The 15,240-nt window shown below is 38.9% G+C and overlaps 2 protein-coding genes across 7 annotated transcripts in view; both read right to left on the bottom strand.

Moving 5' to 3' along the window:
• Positions 1-382: 382 nt before the first annotated feature.
• On the bottom strand, positions 383-1,959 carry MRPS25 (mitochondrial ribosomal protein S25). Its single transcript, XM_075053415.1, has 4 exons — positions 1,762-1,959; positions 1,530-1,636; positions 998-1,085; positions 383-766 (listed from the first exon to the last, which is right to left on the bottom strand). The coding sequence occupies exons 1-4, from the start codon at positions 1,893-1,895 to the stop codon at positions 574-576; spliced, it is 522 nt and encodes a 173-aa protein (XP_074909516.1). The 5' UTR covers positions 1,896-1,959; the 3' UTR covers positions 383-573.
• Positions 1,960-3,371: 1,412 nt separating this feature from the next.
• NR2C2 (nuclear receptor subfamily 2 group C member 2) overlaps positions 3,372-15,240 on the bottom strand; it is a 49,079-nt gene continuing 37,210 nt past the window's right edge. For all 6 annotated transcript variants that reach the window (XM_075053408.1, XM_075053409.1, XM_075053414.1 and 3 more), the window contains one exon: positions 3,372-13,902. In XM_075053408.1, the coding sequence (XP_074909509.1) occupies positions 13,728-13,902 (175 nt within the window). In that variant the 3' untranslated portion in view covers positions 3,372-13,727. The remainder of the gene's footprint in view (positions 13,903-15,240) is intronic.

The raw sequence follows: 15,240 nt of genomic DNA, 5'->3' as shown, positions 1-15,240 counted from the left end.
TTTACTGCTGATATTCTTGCCTTGATCAGTGCTTCTCAGAGCTGCAGTATCAACTGCAAAAGTTTTATCTTGTTGCAAGTGAGACTTTTAATGGTTTCTGAGTGGTAACTAAATAAAGAAAATTTCCCCTTAGTTACATTATCATTTGACTGTCTTCAGCTAGTACAAGATGGAAATCAGCAGAAACACTTTTACACCACTTTCTGTAAATTGTGGAATTCTGTGCTGCTTCTAAGATAAATTAACTTTTTAGTCTAGTCTATGCCATAACCTTATACATGCAGGCACGAGTAGGAAATGGGGCCCTAGTCATTGTTTTCCTTGTTCTGTTTTCCTTTTACGCAGTGCTGTTAATGCTTTGTAAAACTGGCACCAAAAGCGCTGGGTTTTCAACTTTTGTTTATTTTTCACTTTAATTATTCTAGTTGTAGCTGTAAGAAGACTTAGGAGGCAAGGTTGTCTGTATTGTATGAACTTGCTCGTTCCTGTCTCCAGGAGCTGTTAGCTCTTCTCTCTCACTGAAGTACCTTGATCATCCAGCCCTAAGGAAGAACAACTCCATGACTTGAGATATCAGGCTGATGCTTCGTTCTTTATAGCAGCTTTATATTTTCCCCTCATCTCTTTGGGCAGTGGCACAAAAGCAGGGCAGGGAACTTGGCCTTCAATTTCACACATGCATTCTCGCAGATGATACTTCTTGGGCCCAAAAGTTGCTGGATGTGATAGTTTTTTCCTTTCTCTTTCCTCTTTTTCAAGTGTTTCTCTAGAAAAGAGATCTGTTTGTTACTATCAGAAGCCTGAATGGCAATGTTTCCTCTCCCTTCCCTGGGCCCAATTTACCAGAAAGATGGATTTACAGTTACTAGCTTGTGGACTTCACCTAGCTCATGTTTTTCTGGAAGAAGTGGTATTTCCTTCTCTATACAAAACAATAGTATGCAGGGATAGTATGATGTGTGCTAGACTGTACATTAACTTATTAAGTGTTACTTACTTGCTTTTCCCCAAGATCTTTTTAATGTGCTCAGTTATCTCTTTGTTGGTTTTATCTTCCACGTCCACCAAAACTTGTTCTCCGTTGTCTGTCAAGAAAGATTTGTCATAGTATATCAAACAGTACCTCTTCCCCACCGCATGCTGTTTAACGGTAGCTGCAAAAAGTGTTTAAACATGGAAGATGTCTACTTCTCTTCTATGGTTGATGTACACTGCAGTCTTTCAACAGAAAAAGCACAGCCCTCATCTAGGGTGCCCCTAGGACAGCTGGCAGAAGTGAGAGGCAGCGGAGGAGAGCGCAGGGTCTTTACTAATATGTCACTGAACAAGCACCCTCCCTCCCACGTCGCAGGCCCAGACGCCGAGGCCGAGTTCGAATGACAGACATGCGGATCAAATCACGCTTCCAACGTGAAAACCGTCGCTGCGCTGATGCCTCCTGCAGACGGATCTGCGGGGGGGAACCCCCCCTTGGGGGTCAGGGCGGGAAAGGGGGGCAGGCCCGGCTCGCCGGTCCCGGCGGCACCTACCCAGGTAGAAGCGGAGGAAGGGCGAGGGGGTCATGTTCCGGAACAGCATGATCTGCACCCAGGGGTTCTTGTACTGGATCTGGGGGATGTTGAAAAACACAAACTTTCTGGAAAGGAGGAGAAGAAAAACACACAAACGCACGCCGAGATGTCTCTGAGGGAGGCGCAGTCGCCCCCGCAAGCCGAGATGTCTGTGAGGAAGGCGCAGACCCCGCCGCGCCCCCGCGCTCACCTCGCCCCCTCGCTCAGCTCTCCCGCCGTGTTGTAGTTCACCGTCATCACCTTCACCGAGCTCTTGAAGATAACGTCGCCCTGGCCGAGGTACTGCAGCGTCCGCCTGATGGGGAACCGGCCTTTCATCGGCATGGCGGCTGCCCGGGCCCGCCTCGGCTCCGCCGCCGGGCGGAAATGGCGGGAGGCCCCGCCCCGCGCCGAGAGCGGCGGGAGCCGCAGTTCCCTCAGCAGCCGCGCGGCTCCGCGGGAGGCGCCAGGGCGGTGAAGCGCAGCCTCCCTCCGCCTGCCGCGGCGGTCCTGGCCGCGGCGGGGGTCTGGGGCGGGTGGGCGGCTCTGCCGGCGGCGAGGGCAGCAGCTGGCGGGGAGGAAGGTGCCGCTTCACCTGCAGGCGACGGCGGCTGCGCGGGTCCCCCGCTGTTTCTCCCGCTCTCTTAAAGAAAGAGCTGCGTTCGGTTCAAAGACGTTGCGCAAGGCCAGAGGTCTTTTCCACCAGTATTTCGCGGTTTACCCGAGAAGCTGCATTCTGCAGACTGGCAACCGCTTTGTGGCTACTGCAAGCGTGCATGTTCTCGAGAAGGCTGCCCGGGTCCGAGGCAGCGCTCCCCGGCGGCGCAGCGGAGCCCGACCCGGGCGTCCCCGGGCTGCGACCTGCCAGAGCCGCTCCTGGCTCCTGTCCCAAAGAGTGAATTGGGCTGACGGGCGTAATAAAAGGAAGCCAAAACCACCCCAACCCAAATCGATTGTGCGGCAAAGATGGTAAGAAAGGGTGGAATTAAAAGTAAGGTACACGCAGGTCTTGTCTTGTGACGGCTAAAGCGGGAGAAATAACTAGTTAGTTTAAGGGAAGTAGAAGAGTTGGAAGAGGAACTAAAACATAAAGAAAGGGCTGCAACTCTTCTCCCTGGGAAGAAAAAGAGAAAAAAAAAAGAAAAAAAACCACATGCTTTTTTTAGTTTTTTGTTGTTTCCCTTTGTAGTAACATCATACCTTGATGCAAATTAATTTCTGAAACACGCTATTGGCAAGGAGTTTCCTTTTTCACCATTACTTTCATTTAAGCAGCTAAAGAAATACAAAAAGCAACAGTTTAATACATTACTTGGCATGGCATGAATGACTGTACGTTTTTCTCTGTAACAAGCCAGACAGCTCCATCAAATGCAAAAAACGCATTTTGTGCTCAAGAAAAATTGGTCTGACTCGATGCATGAGTTCATGCCACAGGATACAGAAACACTCTGAAACATTTCCTACATGAAATTCTGTCAATGCACACTAATCTTGACTAGTGATACCCCCCTGAGCTCCTGTCGTTTCTTTTCTAGATGCTCTAGAGTAGCAAATTGAATGCTCTGCCTTTTCAAACTTCAAAACTAGGCAACAAAAACTGCTTCACAGCAGGCATCTAAATGAAAAAGGACCTTTTTTACTTTTACATCCATGTTTTTCTTGTAGACACCGGGACTTGACAACTGAAACCTAAAGTCATATTAATCCTCATTTCTGCTAAGTGAAACTTCTCTAAGAAGTTGCATGTTTCTAATAGCAGCCACAAGAAATGAAGTTTACTATCTTCTCTATATAAATATGTGTGGTGCATCTCAACCATGTTATATATAAAATGGAGAATGCATTTACTGTTTGGAATGGAGTTCAAGTTCATTACCTCTGTTATAAAGTGTGTGTGAAGGGAACTAAAACAAGACCTAATGCATCACCTTAATTTATTTCAAACCTGGGGAACAGGAAGGAGATACCAGATAAAAGTAAACATAAAGCATTGTCTATTAATAGATAACTATCTAGCTCCTCAAGAAGAAAAAAAAAAAAAAAAAGAATGCTAAAGAAGATGAATTAAAACCTCCTCATTCTCCTTCTCCTAGAAGTAGTTCCCTGGTGTCAGTAAGGTTCATGGGATTTATCTTCTGTCTTAGGCCCGGTTAAATCACTCATAACATAATCACTATAGTGAAGGGAAAATACTGTTTCTCCCTGAAAGACAGTAAATTATGCATTTAGCTTAGACACCTAATGTTTAAGAAGAAATTAAGTGAACTTAAAAATAAAACTCAAGCATGCATTTATATTTGTAATTCACTTTAATGGTATAAACCTCATTTAGGTAGTAGTATTAAGCCACAACAATATAATGCCACATTTAAACAGCATTTAATAAAATGCATAAGCTAAACCATGCACTGCAATACTCTATATACAAACACAACAATGCAAATTCCTCTTCATGACTGAAGACATTGATTAGATATAAAATTCAGATTAAAAAAAGAACATGCTATTATTTTTAAATGCTATCACACATAACAATGCTGATTTCACAAAAGCTGTAAAAAATTAACTTCTGCAATGTTTTTAACTTGACATTAAAATATAATAACATAAACAATAGTTTTCTAAATGACAACGAACAGAGACTTCCAGAAAATATTCCAAGGAATTAAAAGGAGATGATTCCTTTTATAAAAATTTGCTATTTTTGTAGGTGCTCAGAACTCCCTGGTATGCCAAATAGATACAACACTTACATGATGTGCAGTTTTTCAGTTATGAAACTGTTTGAATACTGGCTTGCAGTGTATTTTGGAGTATAGATTAATTATTAAAAATATTCCCACATTTAATGTTAATTCCATGTACGAGAAATCTAACATATATGCTAAGTAACATGTTTTCTTCTTAAAGAATGTCCTTTTTATTTGAAATTTATTCAGTCCTACTTTTAACCCACAATCATCGAAAATATTTTAAAATGGACCTGTGCCTTACTATCATTTATCTAAGATCATTAAAAAATGTACAAGCAGCCACTTTTTCAGGGCTGTTAGATACTTGGCAATAGGGTGTGCTTCTCAGACTTTTGCTTTCTGTGATCAAATAGAGAAAGCTGATTTCACATTCCACAGTTTCCATAGAGTATTACAACAGAGCCTTTATTGCCACTTAAATTTGGGTGCATTTTGTCCTTCAGAATACAAGCAATTCAAACGTGTATGTAAAACAAGTTCACAATTTTAAAATATGCTCTTTTTTCTAAATTTACAGTTGAATTTTTAAACAGATCCTGATCAATATGCCAACTGGCTTCCTAATCTTTAAAAATGTTACTGCAGTACAATGACTTAATAGACATTCAAGTTTCCATTCAGCCTTTAAAGAGGAAAGCAAACATTATTCAAACAGCACTGATTGTCAAGATACCAATGAAGGACCATCTGTCACAGGAATTCCTGACATTAATTTAAATAATTTTCCTGCTGGAAATCTCAAAAATAAGGTTTGAAATGTTAAAATGGATGTTTTACAGATTTTTTCTGTATTTGAAACAAAAGCTTATACACACTTACTAAACAATATAGTGAGAAACAGAGAACATTCTTAGCATTTTCCATAGCAAAGACTTTACAAGCAGAGGGCCTGACTCTGAAAGAGACTTGTGTTTTACTTTAAGCATGCAAGAAGCTCACTTTATTTTCATTGGTGTCTGCTCATCTGCTTAAACATACACAAGTCTTTGCCACATTGAGTACAAAAGGTGGAAATAAATGGCCAGAAAATTCCGCTTCACCTTTTTCATATGACAGAAACAAGACTTGCTGAACTACTTCCCTACATGGTATGTGAAATTCTTTAAAAAAACAAAGTTAGGAGAATTACTTTCGCAGAAGGCTTCCTTTGTAACTTAAGTCATCAGGAGGGAAAAGGAACAAGAACTACTTATATTTTGATAATTTAAATGTTTGAATACTCCCTGTGAGTAATAAATTGTCTTACTGCAAGTCTCACTTCATAAATGCTCCATATGCCCAGCTCCCATGTGAACAATGGAAACTCAACACACACAGAGTGCAAGATCTGCGCAAATTAGTTTCAGGAAAGGAGAGAATGTGAAAATGGACATCAGCCCTGACAACTAAATGAACTAACCAGCTTTGTTTAGTTTAAGCTAGACAATAAAGAGAATAACTTTGGAAAGTGAATATAGAATTGAAATGCATCATGAAAATTCTAAATAAGTCTTGATGCTTGCTAATAAACTAATTGCAATCTCCCTCCTATTTAATTACCACTGTAACAGAAATGTTGTTTCATTGAACAAAGTACATAGTCTGTGTTTAACTAACGGTTTGTTTTCATGTTATCATTATGGCAATATGAGTATTGATTTTTTTAAACCGCATCTATTGCATGCTGTTCTGTGTGCTACAGTTCAATGATGAAGGGCAACTTGTTTTTCTTCCAGTTAGCCACTGCTGAAGACTTAAAAAAATCAATCCCTTACCAAGTTTCACTGCAAAATAAAACTTTACCAAAAAGTCTCTCAGAAGGCTGAAGGAGAATGAGTATGTATTGAAAACAGGCAAGTATTTTCTATGACTGTAGTTATTTATTTATTTAACCATTTATTTTTAACAGACATTACATGTTCAATTACCTATTCACTGGCAGACTTCTACACGTCAAATAAGAAAAGGTAAAGGGAGTAATGTAAAAGCCAGAGAATTCATGGAATATATTTATCAGTTCTGAATAGAAAATACTAAATTCAGGCTGGGTTTAGAAAAAGGTGCAAAGCTCTGAAATTCATGAGGATTCACCTGCTTAAGCGAGGCTTAGTTTGGGCTAAGAAATGAAAACTAGGAAGCTCTGGATTAGCAAACGAATGAAAAGCTTTAACATATAGAACGGTATGAATACATGGCTACATATCTGTACATATATACATACACTACACACTTTCTTTACACTGTACATAATATATTTAGACAGATAGGTATAAACATATACATTCATACACACATACATACAACTATGCACATATGCATTGGCTGCTCATGTTTTAGAATTGAACATGCAGAAATGCACAATGGTGGGAGGCACAAAATAAAGATGTGTAAAAATCTATTAAAACCCTCAAAAAGAAGGAAGATGGGCATGAATTTAACAATAATAAGCCATTTTCAAAGCATTCATGTAACTCAGAGGATAAAACAGGCTGTGGGAATTATGGAACATTATGACAGTATTATCTGTGATGAACTTAGCATGACTTCACAACAAAAAGCTCAATAATAAGGTAATTCTGGGGTTTGATGTTTTCCAAGTCTAATATATTTAGACTTAGAGCATTTAAACTTTATGAAGAATTTTACTTTAACTTGCAACCTCAGTATAAATAATGTTCTAATTTTTTTTCACAAATAATTTCCCATATAATGTTGATAACGTTGACTGCAGCAGAAGTAGGGTTGTAGCATTATCTAACAAGAGGGGTTATGGCATTTTTCATCAAACAATAAACCTGAACTTAGTTCAAGAGAATTTATTGTTAAAATGACTCAGCAACTTTAGAATTAAAAGGTGCAAAAAGTAAATGTTTTCATTTTCTCTCCTTTGCCATGCCCTCTTGGTAATTTTTCATATAAAGCTGGTTTTTAAACTAATTTTCCGTCATTCAAGATCCAGTAGATGCTGGCAATTGTCCTTCCTCTACCCCTTACTCTCCTCTATAGGATAAACATGGCCTCATTTTGTTGATTCTCCCTGGATATATGGAGTCATTAGGACTGCAGACATTGTGTGCTGCTCTCACAGCAGGCTCATGCTTATCATCAGAGCAAACCACCGCAGCAGCTGTTCTGTTGATGTATGTATGGCAAGCAAGGCAAACTGCTGGGACAGATGGGAGCCTACTTGTTGTTTGCCTGGTATTTCTGCTTTTTCTCTTATGGGGAAGAGTAGATGAAGAAGAACCAACCTACGCTGCTTTTGCACTCTTAAGAGTAACTGGAGGAGAGGGATTTCAAATAGAAAATCAACATTAAAATTTTTTTTTCTTCTTTGAGGGTGATATCATCCTATAGGTACTTGCACCTGTGTACGTCTGAGTGACCTGCCAGTTCTACTGTTCACACCACCCAATTCAAACACGGCCCCTGACTGGTGCTGCTATTGCAGAAAGCTGCTTTGATCACTGTTGCTTTGGCCGTATCCTCAGTCCGATAATTTCCAGTTCCCTTTTCCTGTATAAACTCTATTCCCGATACCCTTGGCTACTGATGCTATTCGGTGCTTTTTAAAATTACCCCTTACTAATTAAACAGCAGGTAATCAGGGAAGAACCCTAACTACCCTCTTAACTTTAATCGGCAGGAAAATGTACTGACATCTTCAGCATCTTGTATGAAATCTTTCAGGAACCTGTGAACGTCCTGTGTACTATACACAACAATGAAAACACTGAAGTGTTCTACAGTGTCTACCAAAGAAGAGTCAGGAAACTGGTTTTGCCTGGAAGTTTCAGCCCTGACTTGTTTTCCTATCACACCTCAGAATATGCCCTTTGCCAAAGGGTACTATAATGATAATGCAGAGCCAGCTGTATTCTGCACAGAAATCTTGAGTCAGTGCTATTCACTGGAGGCATTACAGCTGCCCTGAGGGCCAAGTGCTTCAGATGATGGTAAAAAGAGACTTGGTATATGATACCAAGTAATCAATGGTGACCAACAATAGTTTCTTGCCCCAGAGTGCTCTGAAAGCTAAGCCTCCTTAATAATCTAACATTTTAAGGCAGCTAAAATAAAGACTTGTATGATCTCTTTGAAGGATCTCTCCTTGGAGATTATTTTTTCCTTTTCTACCAGTTTCATGCCAGAGTAACATCACTGGCACCAAAAGCATTGTATCTAATCTACAAGCAATGTAAATAGGCAGAGAAAGATGTCTTTTCCACATGGTCTTAGTTCTGCATCTCTTCAGTAAATGTAAGTAAATGAAGGGAAGAAAAGTAGTATACCTTCTTGCCCTTGTCACAAATGCAGTAAAAATCATTATTACAAAGCTGACCCAAAATGCTCCTACAGAGTTATTGATCATTGTTCTTTTTATCTGCAAGATTCAAATCCAGTTTCTTCTGAAAGAACTGGAAAACGAATGAAGCACATGGAGAATGGACATTATTGCCTCATTATCACTCCCTGCATGCCCTAGTTTCAGTCAGCACAGAATTCAAACATTTGTCTCAATGAATTACTATCAATACATACATGCACTCAAGTTCAGACAGATCTAACCAGGTAGTTTATCACTGTATTTCTACAGTTAAAATATTTTCATTTCAAGAGCAGCAGAAACAGGACCTCAAAAATGCTGGAGAGAGTGAATTTTAGGCACTAAGCAGAGCTTCAGGAAGATGTCACTTTTCTTAGAATCTCTTTCAGACTGTGGTCCTTTGAGTCCTAGTTCTGTAAACACAGGTTTGGCATTGGAATTTGGCCTTTATGAAAACAAGCTATTTCCATACTTAAAAATCAAGAAATAGCTTTTCAATATTTGTTACAATAATAAAAAACCTGTCCTGTCCCATATTCATAAGCAAAAGTCTGCACTTGCAAAGAAGAAACAAAATTAAACTAATTTAAAAGTAAAGCTAGTAAGATTAGCCTGTTAGGATCTTCCAGTTACTGGCAGGGGGATGAAACAAACCTCAGAAATGACAAGAACTGCATCAGCATTGTATTTTCTGCAGAGATAGTTTGAAACTTGCTAGATTCTGCAGCTGTACTGTGTACACTGCTCTACCTTCCTTATGTTAGTGGCCTGAAAGCCAAATCACCAGAAGAGGCCAAAAATGTCAAAGGTTAACACAGAGCAAGAATAACTTTGTGAGGCCCATTTTCCTTAGATGTACCTTTTTCTATTGCTACCAAGCAACACCTAAAGTGTTGGCAGAAAGAATCCCTTCATCAGTTCTATGCCTCTTGAACATCTGTTTTCTATTGATGGAAATAAAAGGAAAAAAAGATTTCTTTGAATGAGCTAAAATAGCTTCACTGCTAGATTACACCTAGATCACTGATAGATTAGCAGCTTCACTGCTTGACACACCAGAGGACTGTACTGCCATTGAGAGGTACCTCAACAGGATGGAAAAATGGGCTGAAGGGAACCTCATGAAGATCACAAAGGGGAAGCACAAAGTTCTGCCCCTGGGGAGGAACAACCCCAGGCACTAATATATGCTGGGGGCCACCCAGCTGGAAAGCAGCTTGGCAGAACAGGACCTGGGTGTCCTGGTGGACACCAAGCTGAACAGAAGCCAGCAACATCCCCTTGCTGCAATGAAGGCTAATGGTATCCTGGGCGGCATTAGGCAAAGCGTTGCCAGCAGGTCGAGGGAGGGGATCCTTCCCCTCTACTCGGCACTGGTGAGGCCACACCTGGACTGCTGCGTCCAGTGCTGGGCTCCTCAGTACAAGAGAGACATGGAAACCTTGGAAAGAGTCCAACGAAGGGCCACAAGGATGATGAAGGGACTGGAACATTCCTCCTGTGAGGAAAGGCTGAGGCAGCTGGGACTGTTCAGCCTGGAGAAGAGAAGGCTCGGAGTGGGGGGAGACCTCATCAATGGATATAAATACCTGAAGGGAGGGTACAAAGAAGATGGAGCCAGGCTCTTCTCAGTGGTGCCCAGTGACAGGACCAGAGGCAGTGGGCACAAACTGAAACACAGGAGGTTCCCTCAAACATCAGGAAACACTTTTTCACTCTGAGGGTGACCAAGCACTGGCACAGGTTTCCCCCGGAGGTTGTGGAGTCTCCATCCTTGGAGATATTCAAAAGCTGCCTGGACATGGTCTTGGGCAGCTGGCTCTAGGTGGCCCTGCCTGAGCAGGGGGGGTTGGACCAGATACCTCCAGAGGTCCCTTCCAACCTCAACCAGTCTGTGATGCTGTAATTACACTTGAAATTTAGTGCAAAGGAGCCCTACTGCACTGGAGAAGATGGTTTATAGTTTTATATGGCAGTGTTTTAAGTGATTCCTTTCAGTGTCTCTCCATCATATGCCAAATTTTTGGCTCATTTTTATGACAGCCCTTGAGCAGCATGTAAGAAAGAAGTGTTAGGTTATTCATCACATCTCTCTTCTTATTTATAGCTAATATTCAAATATGCAAAACCTTTTAGATTCTGAATATTTCTTAAGCTCTATGATCTACCATCTACCATCCAAATTTCTACAATCCAAACTGTTAGTCTTGCAATCAAAATAGTGTATAGTTAGAGGAAGTACTTTTTGTTAATGGCATAAAGACTAAATTAGCTTGGTTCTGACTAATGCAAGCCAGCAAATCATGCTGATGATGCTACACAAAGAGAGACTTTATAGCCTTTAGGTGGTAATATCAGAATCTGAAGTATGGAACCGGTCCATTTCATCTATTAAATGCATGCACAATAAATAAACCCTAGATATGGATTGCATTGTTGTTACTTCATTTACACAAATTAATAATTTATCCCTAAAGTCCAGGGAACTATCTGCAGAGTAAGTGACTACCAGAGATGGATCAAAAATATCATTATGTGGCCTTGCATTTGTAGGGAGTGTAGTTTATTTGTAAACAGAGTTGCATGATATTTACCATTTTGATTTACAAATGTAATACAATGCATACACTTTAAGTTTTATTTCATGCAAACCTTCTGTTCCCAAAAAACTGTAGTGGCTTTATTTTGTTTCCTGAACTGTTATGCTTACAGCACAAGTAAGAAAAATTAGGAAAACAATTTTTTGCACAGAAAATGGGACCTTTTTACTTGAAAAATTGAAAGTGGAAATAATGTTGGTCATGAAAAAGCCAGCTGGTGTATATTCAAATCTGGGGAAAAAAGATTCCAATGGCTAGTTTTTGTGCTAAGGAATATTTCATTTGTCATTAATAATGCTTACTTATCTGCTTAAATGATTTTTACAAAATACTGAAAGCAAATTAAACTGCATAATCTTTTTTGCAATGAAAAATATCACAACAGGTCAATGCATACTGCTTTTAGAACAACAATGACATAACCCAATAAAATCTTAAATTTTAACAAAAATGGCTACAACTCTTTCCAAGGTAGCTATTTCTTCTGAAGTTGTTAATATCACAATTAATTTTTAAGTTGTATACCCTTAAAACAGGGACTTTGCATCAGAACTGCTGACACAATCACATAAAAAGGTACACTGCAATAAAACAGCTAGTACAAAATTCTGCATCCAGTTGACTTAACATTCAGAGTGCAGACCTTCCATCACATTAAAAATATGACAATTTCATTTGCTATAGCAAAAGCCAAGAGAAATGAAAGTGCGATATTACAAATCTCTGCATGTGTATGGGACTCTTTGTAACACGCTTTTGAGAAGAGAAGATTCTGAATGCTGTGTAACAATGGTAACTGTAGAAGACTTTAATGCATCCAGAAGCTAAAATTAAATACCTTTCCGTGTCACAATGAGTGCTACAAATGTGAGCCTCCTAATGAGAATGAAGTATACCAGGTTAGGACTTTTTATTACATCAGAAGCCTCATCTAGAGCTACTTAAGGTCTTTTGGCTAGAATTCAGACCCTTAAAAAAGACACAAACGCCAACCTGGTTGGTGTTTCTAAATAAATCTCAGTAACAGAAGAAAAACAAAAGTGCTGAACTTATCATAAGATTTTTGCCACGTAAAAATACAGAAGTAGAAAATGCCTCTACCATACAAATAATTAAAATAATTGATGCATCTAATGAGCCAGGATCAGATAAAGGTATTAATTGCCATAACTTTTTTTTAAACTTTGATTGTTTTAAATATTTAATGTCAATGATAATAAATTATACTAAAATGAAAGCAATGCTAGCTGCTAATAGCCAATGCTAGAAAACATGTCGATGGCTCATCACTCTAGACAATTAAAAAGTAGTTAATTTTCATGGTATATCAGTCATTAACTGCAATTGTACATGACTGAATGTAAATCCTAACTATTTCAGTTTCAAACTGAGTCATAGGAAGGTTGAGAGCACTGCAAAACTGGGAATGCTCAGTCAGGGAAGGGGAGGGAGGGGGAAGAAATAAAGTAAGACAACTTTGTAATATACTCTTGCTGACAGCCAGAGGTTCTACGCATTTCAGGTTTTAAATTGTACCTTTGGCTGGATGATGAGGGTGTTTAGGAGTAGAGAGGGAAGGAGTAAATTTGGAAATACAAAGAGCATGCTCAAAGAGCATCACACAGCTCTACTTGAAAATGACTGTTCTTCCAGTTAATGACTGATTTTTCCCACAATCAAAAGGCTTACTATTAGAATAACATTTGTCATGACTGCATTGGTCTGAACAGAAACTTTAAGGAACCTGAATATTTCATCATTACTGTGGCAAGAAACACATTTTTTTCTCCTAGTTTGGATAATTCCGATAGCACGTAATAGTCACTATGACTGCATCGTACTGTGAATTACAACTGCATTAATTTAATAGTATAGTTTCATATAATGTGGGTATCTAATTCAAGAATCCACATTAATATTTTATGCATAATGTAAGAGCAAGTGACTTTTTGTAGAATAAATGATTGTCTCCTGTAGCATTCTACATTTTCACAGAAATCAATAGCATTTGGACTAAGGACATATGCAATTTTTTTCATTTTCCATACTCATAAGCAGGACGTTGATGATGTCGCTTTGACAAGAAGTGCTTACAAAGTGCTAGTATTATACCCTGGCATTTATTAGATATTAACTCCAAGGATATTTTTAAATATATACATACTGTTCTTTTTACTTTTAAAGTAATTTTATTACTAATCTCTGATATTATAAAACTCTATTTTTAACCACTGATAATTTCTAAATACAAAGCATGTGAAAAGTATGTTCAGTAATCCATAGCCTTTTAAATGAAAGGCATCAAAAATATTCCTTGTGGCAGAAAAGATCCTATAGCAGGTCTTTTAATAGCTGCTTAAATTTTGTCAATGTCAGCAAACAGACAAGGAGAAATCTGACAGGAAACTGATAACAAGTTGGAAATATTTCTACATACCAAAATGCTATTCTTTTAACTTCATAATTGTATGTTTTTACAAAAATTACTTCGATCCATCAAATTGTGTTGTTCCTACTACGCAGACGTGCCAGTTATTTGACCATTATATTCTGCTGTTTCCATTTTGAGAATGTAGGGGATTATGCTGTCAATGGGAACATTTCCAATGAGACCAGTAAAAAATAGTTCCTCGGTAATGCTAGAGCTCATCAGCCTAAGTGCTGGCAGGCGAACTAGAATCCGGGCTAGCCTGAAAAAGAATTTCAGTGGATTATAAATACATATAATACCAGTTTAAAATACTTTGTGGCTAAAGAGCTGGATCTGTTTTTATTATTACCATAACTCATGAATGGGAGTAAAGAGGCAATTAAAGCTAACTGAGCTACCATAAAAAGAATGGTTACTTTTCTAACCTGCAAGTGAAATGAAAAGCCACCATCTTTCTTTGTGGTTTTCCAATGAAAAAGACATATTAATGCCCTTTATAGATACACTGTGTATGTACAAACACACAATTCTCCTGGTCTACTTTTGAAATTCCCAGCTCTGGAACCACTTCATAATTTAGAACAATGCTGAGACTAATAATATTCATACTGACTAGTGAGGACATTTGCAAAATTTTAAGAGTAAAATGCTTAATTAAAATTTAAACCAAAATCAGCATCGTCCTCAGTTGCCTAGCAACTTAATGACAAACCAGACAGCAAGAATGGGACTGGATATATATAAAAGGAAATAAGAGAATCTGCTTCTCATGAGAAAAGGAATTTGGAGGGATGTGCTGTTACCCATACATATTGCCAAATACTGTGGTTTTTTAAGTACCAGGATGTTAACAGACATCTAATATAATGAAGTGATTGCATTGAATTTCTGGAGTTTCAATGCATTTGAAATTTAGGACAGTGATGAAAGCAAATCTGCTGTGTTTATATGGCAGATATACATCACAAATGCCAAAATGAATAGATTTCCTGAACCAGAGCCATGTAATAGCAAACCTTAGGCAGCGCTGAACACAGGCCCCTGGAAAACGCTTGAGTATCTGTGGAGAAAATATGTAAGATCCACTCTGCTAATATACCATATCTTGTAAACTTTAGGGGAAAATTGCAAAAAGATTCAAGCTACGCTGCTGTTTTTGTGAAAATTATAACACTTGTACTTTTATCTCAATTTGTGCCAGCATTCAGTTGCTTAGAAATAATCAGATTTGTACTCTAAACTTATCTATGGGTGAGCACAGGGATATAGACAATGTCAATTAAAATATAGGACATTGTTTGGGAAATGTAACTCTTGATTTTCTTCCTTCAGCCACTATTAAGAGAAGTAAGTATATGGAACAAATTCTGTATTTCTTTTTATGGCAGATATCCAGCTCTCACGCATCAAACCAGAATAATTGAATTGCACACAGAAGAAGAATGTGGGATTTGAGGATATTTCTGAAGCAGAGAATCCCATCTTCACTGCACCTAACTGGGACTCCTGATGCCCTTTCTGTTGCCCAACACAGAGTTAAGTCTGTAAGATCAGTGCAGAAACCAGCTTCTGAGATGGGAGAAGCTCTCTCTTTCAC

This window comes from Buteo buteo, chromosome 21 (genome assembly GCF_964188355.1).
Source record: "Buteo buteo chromosome 21, bButBut1.hap1.1, whole genome shotgun sequence".
Taxonomy (NCBI): domain Eukaryota; kingdom Metazoa; phylum Chordata; class Aves; order Accipitriformes; family Accipitridae; genus Buteo; species Buteo buteo.
Note: the sequence above shows the minus strand (reverse complement) of the source record. Positions and strands in the feature narration are given on the sequence as shown.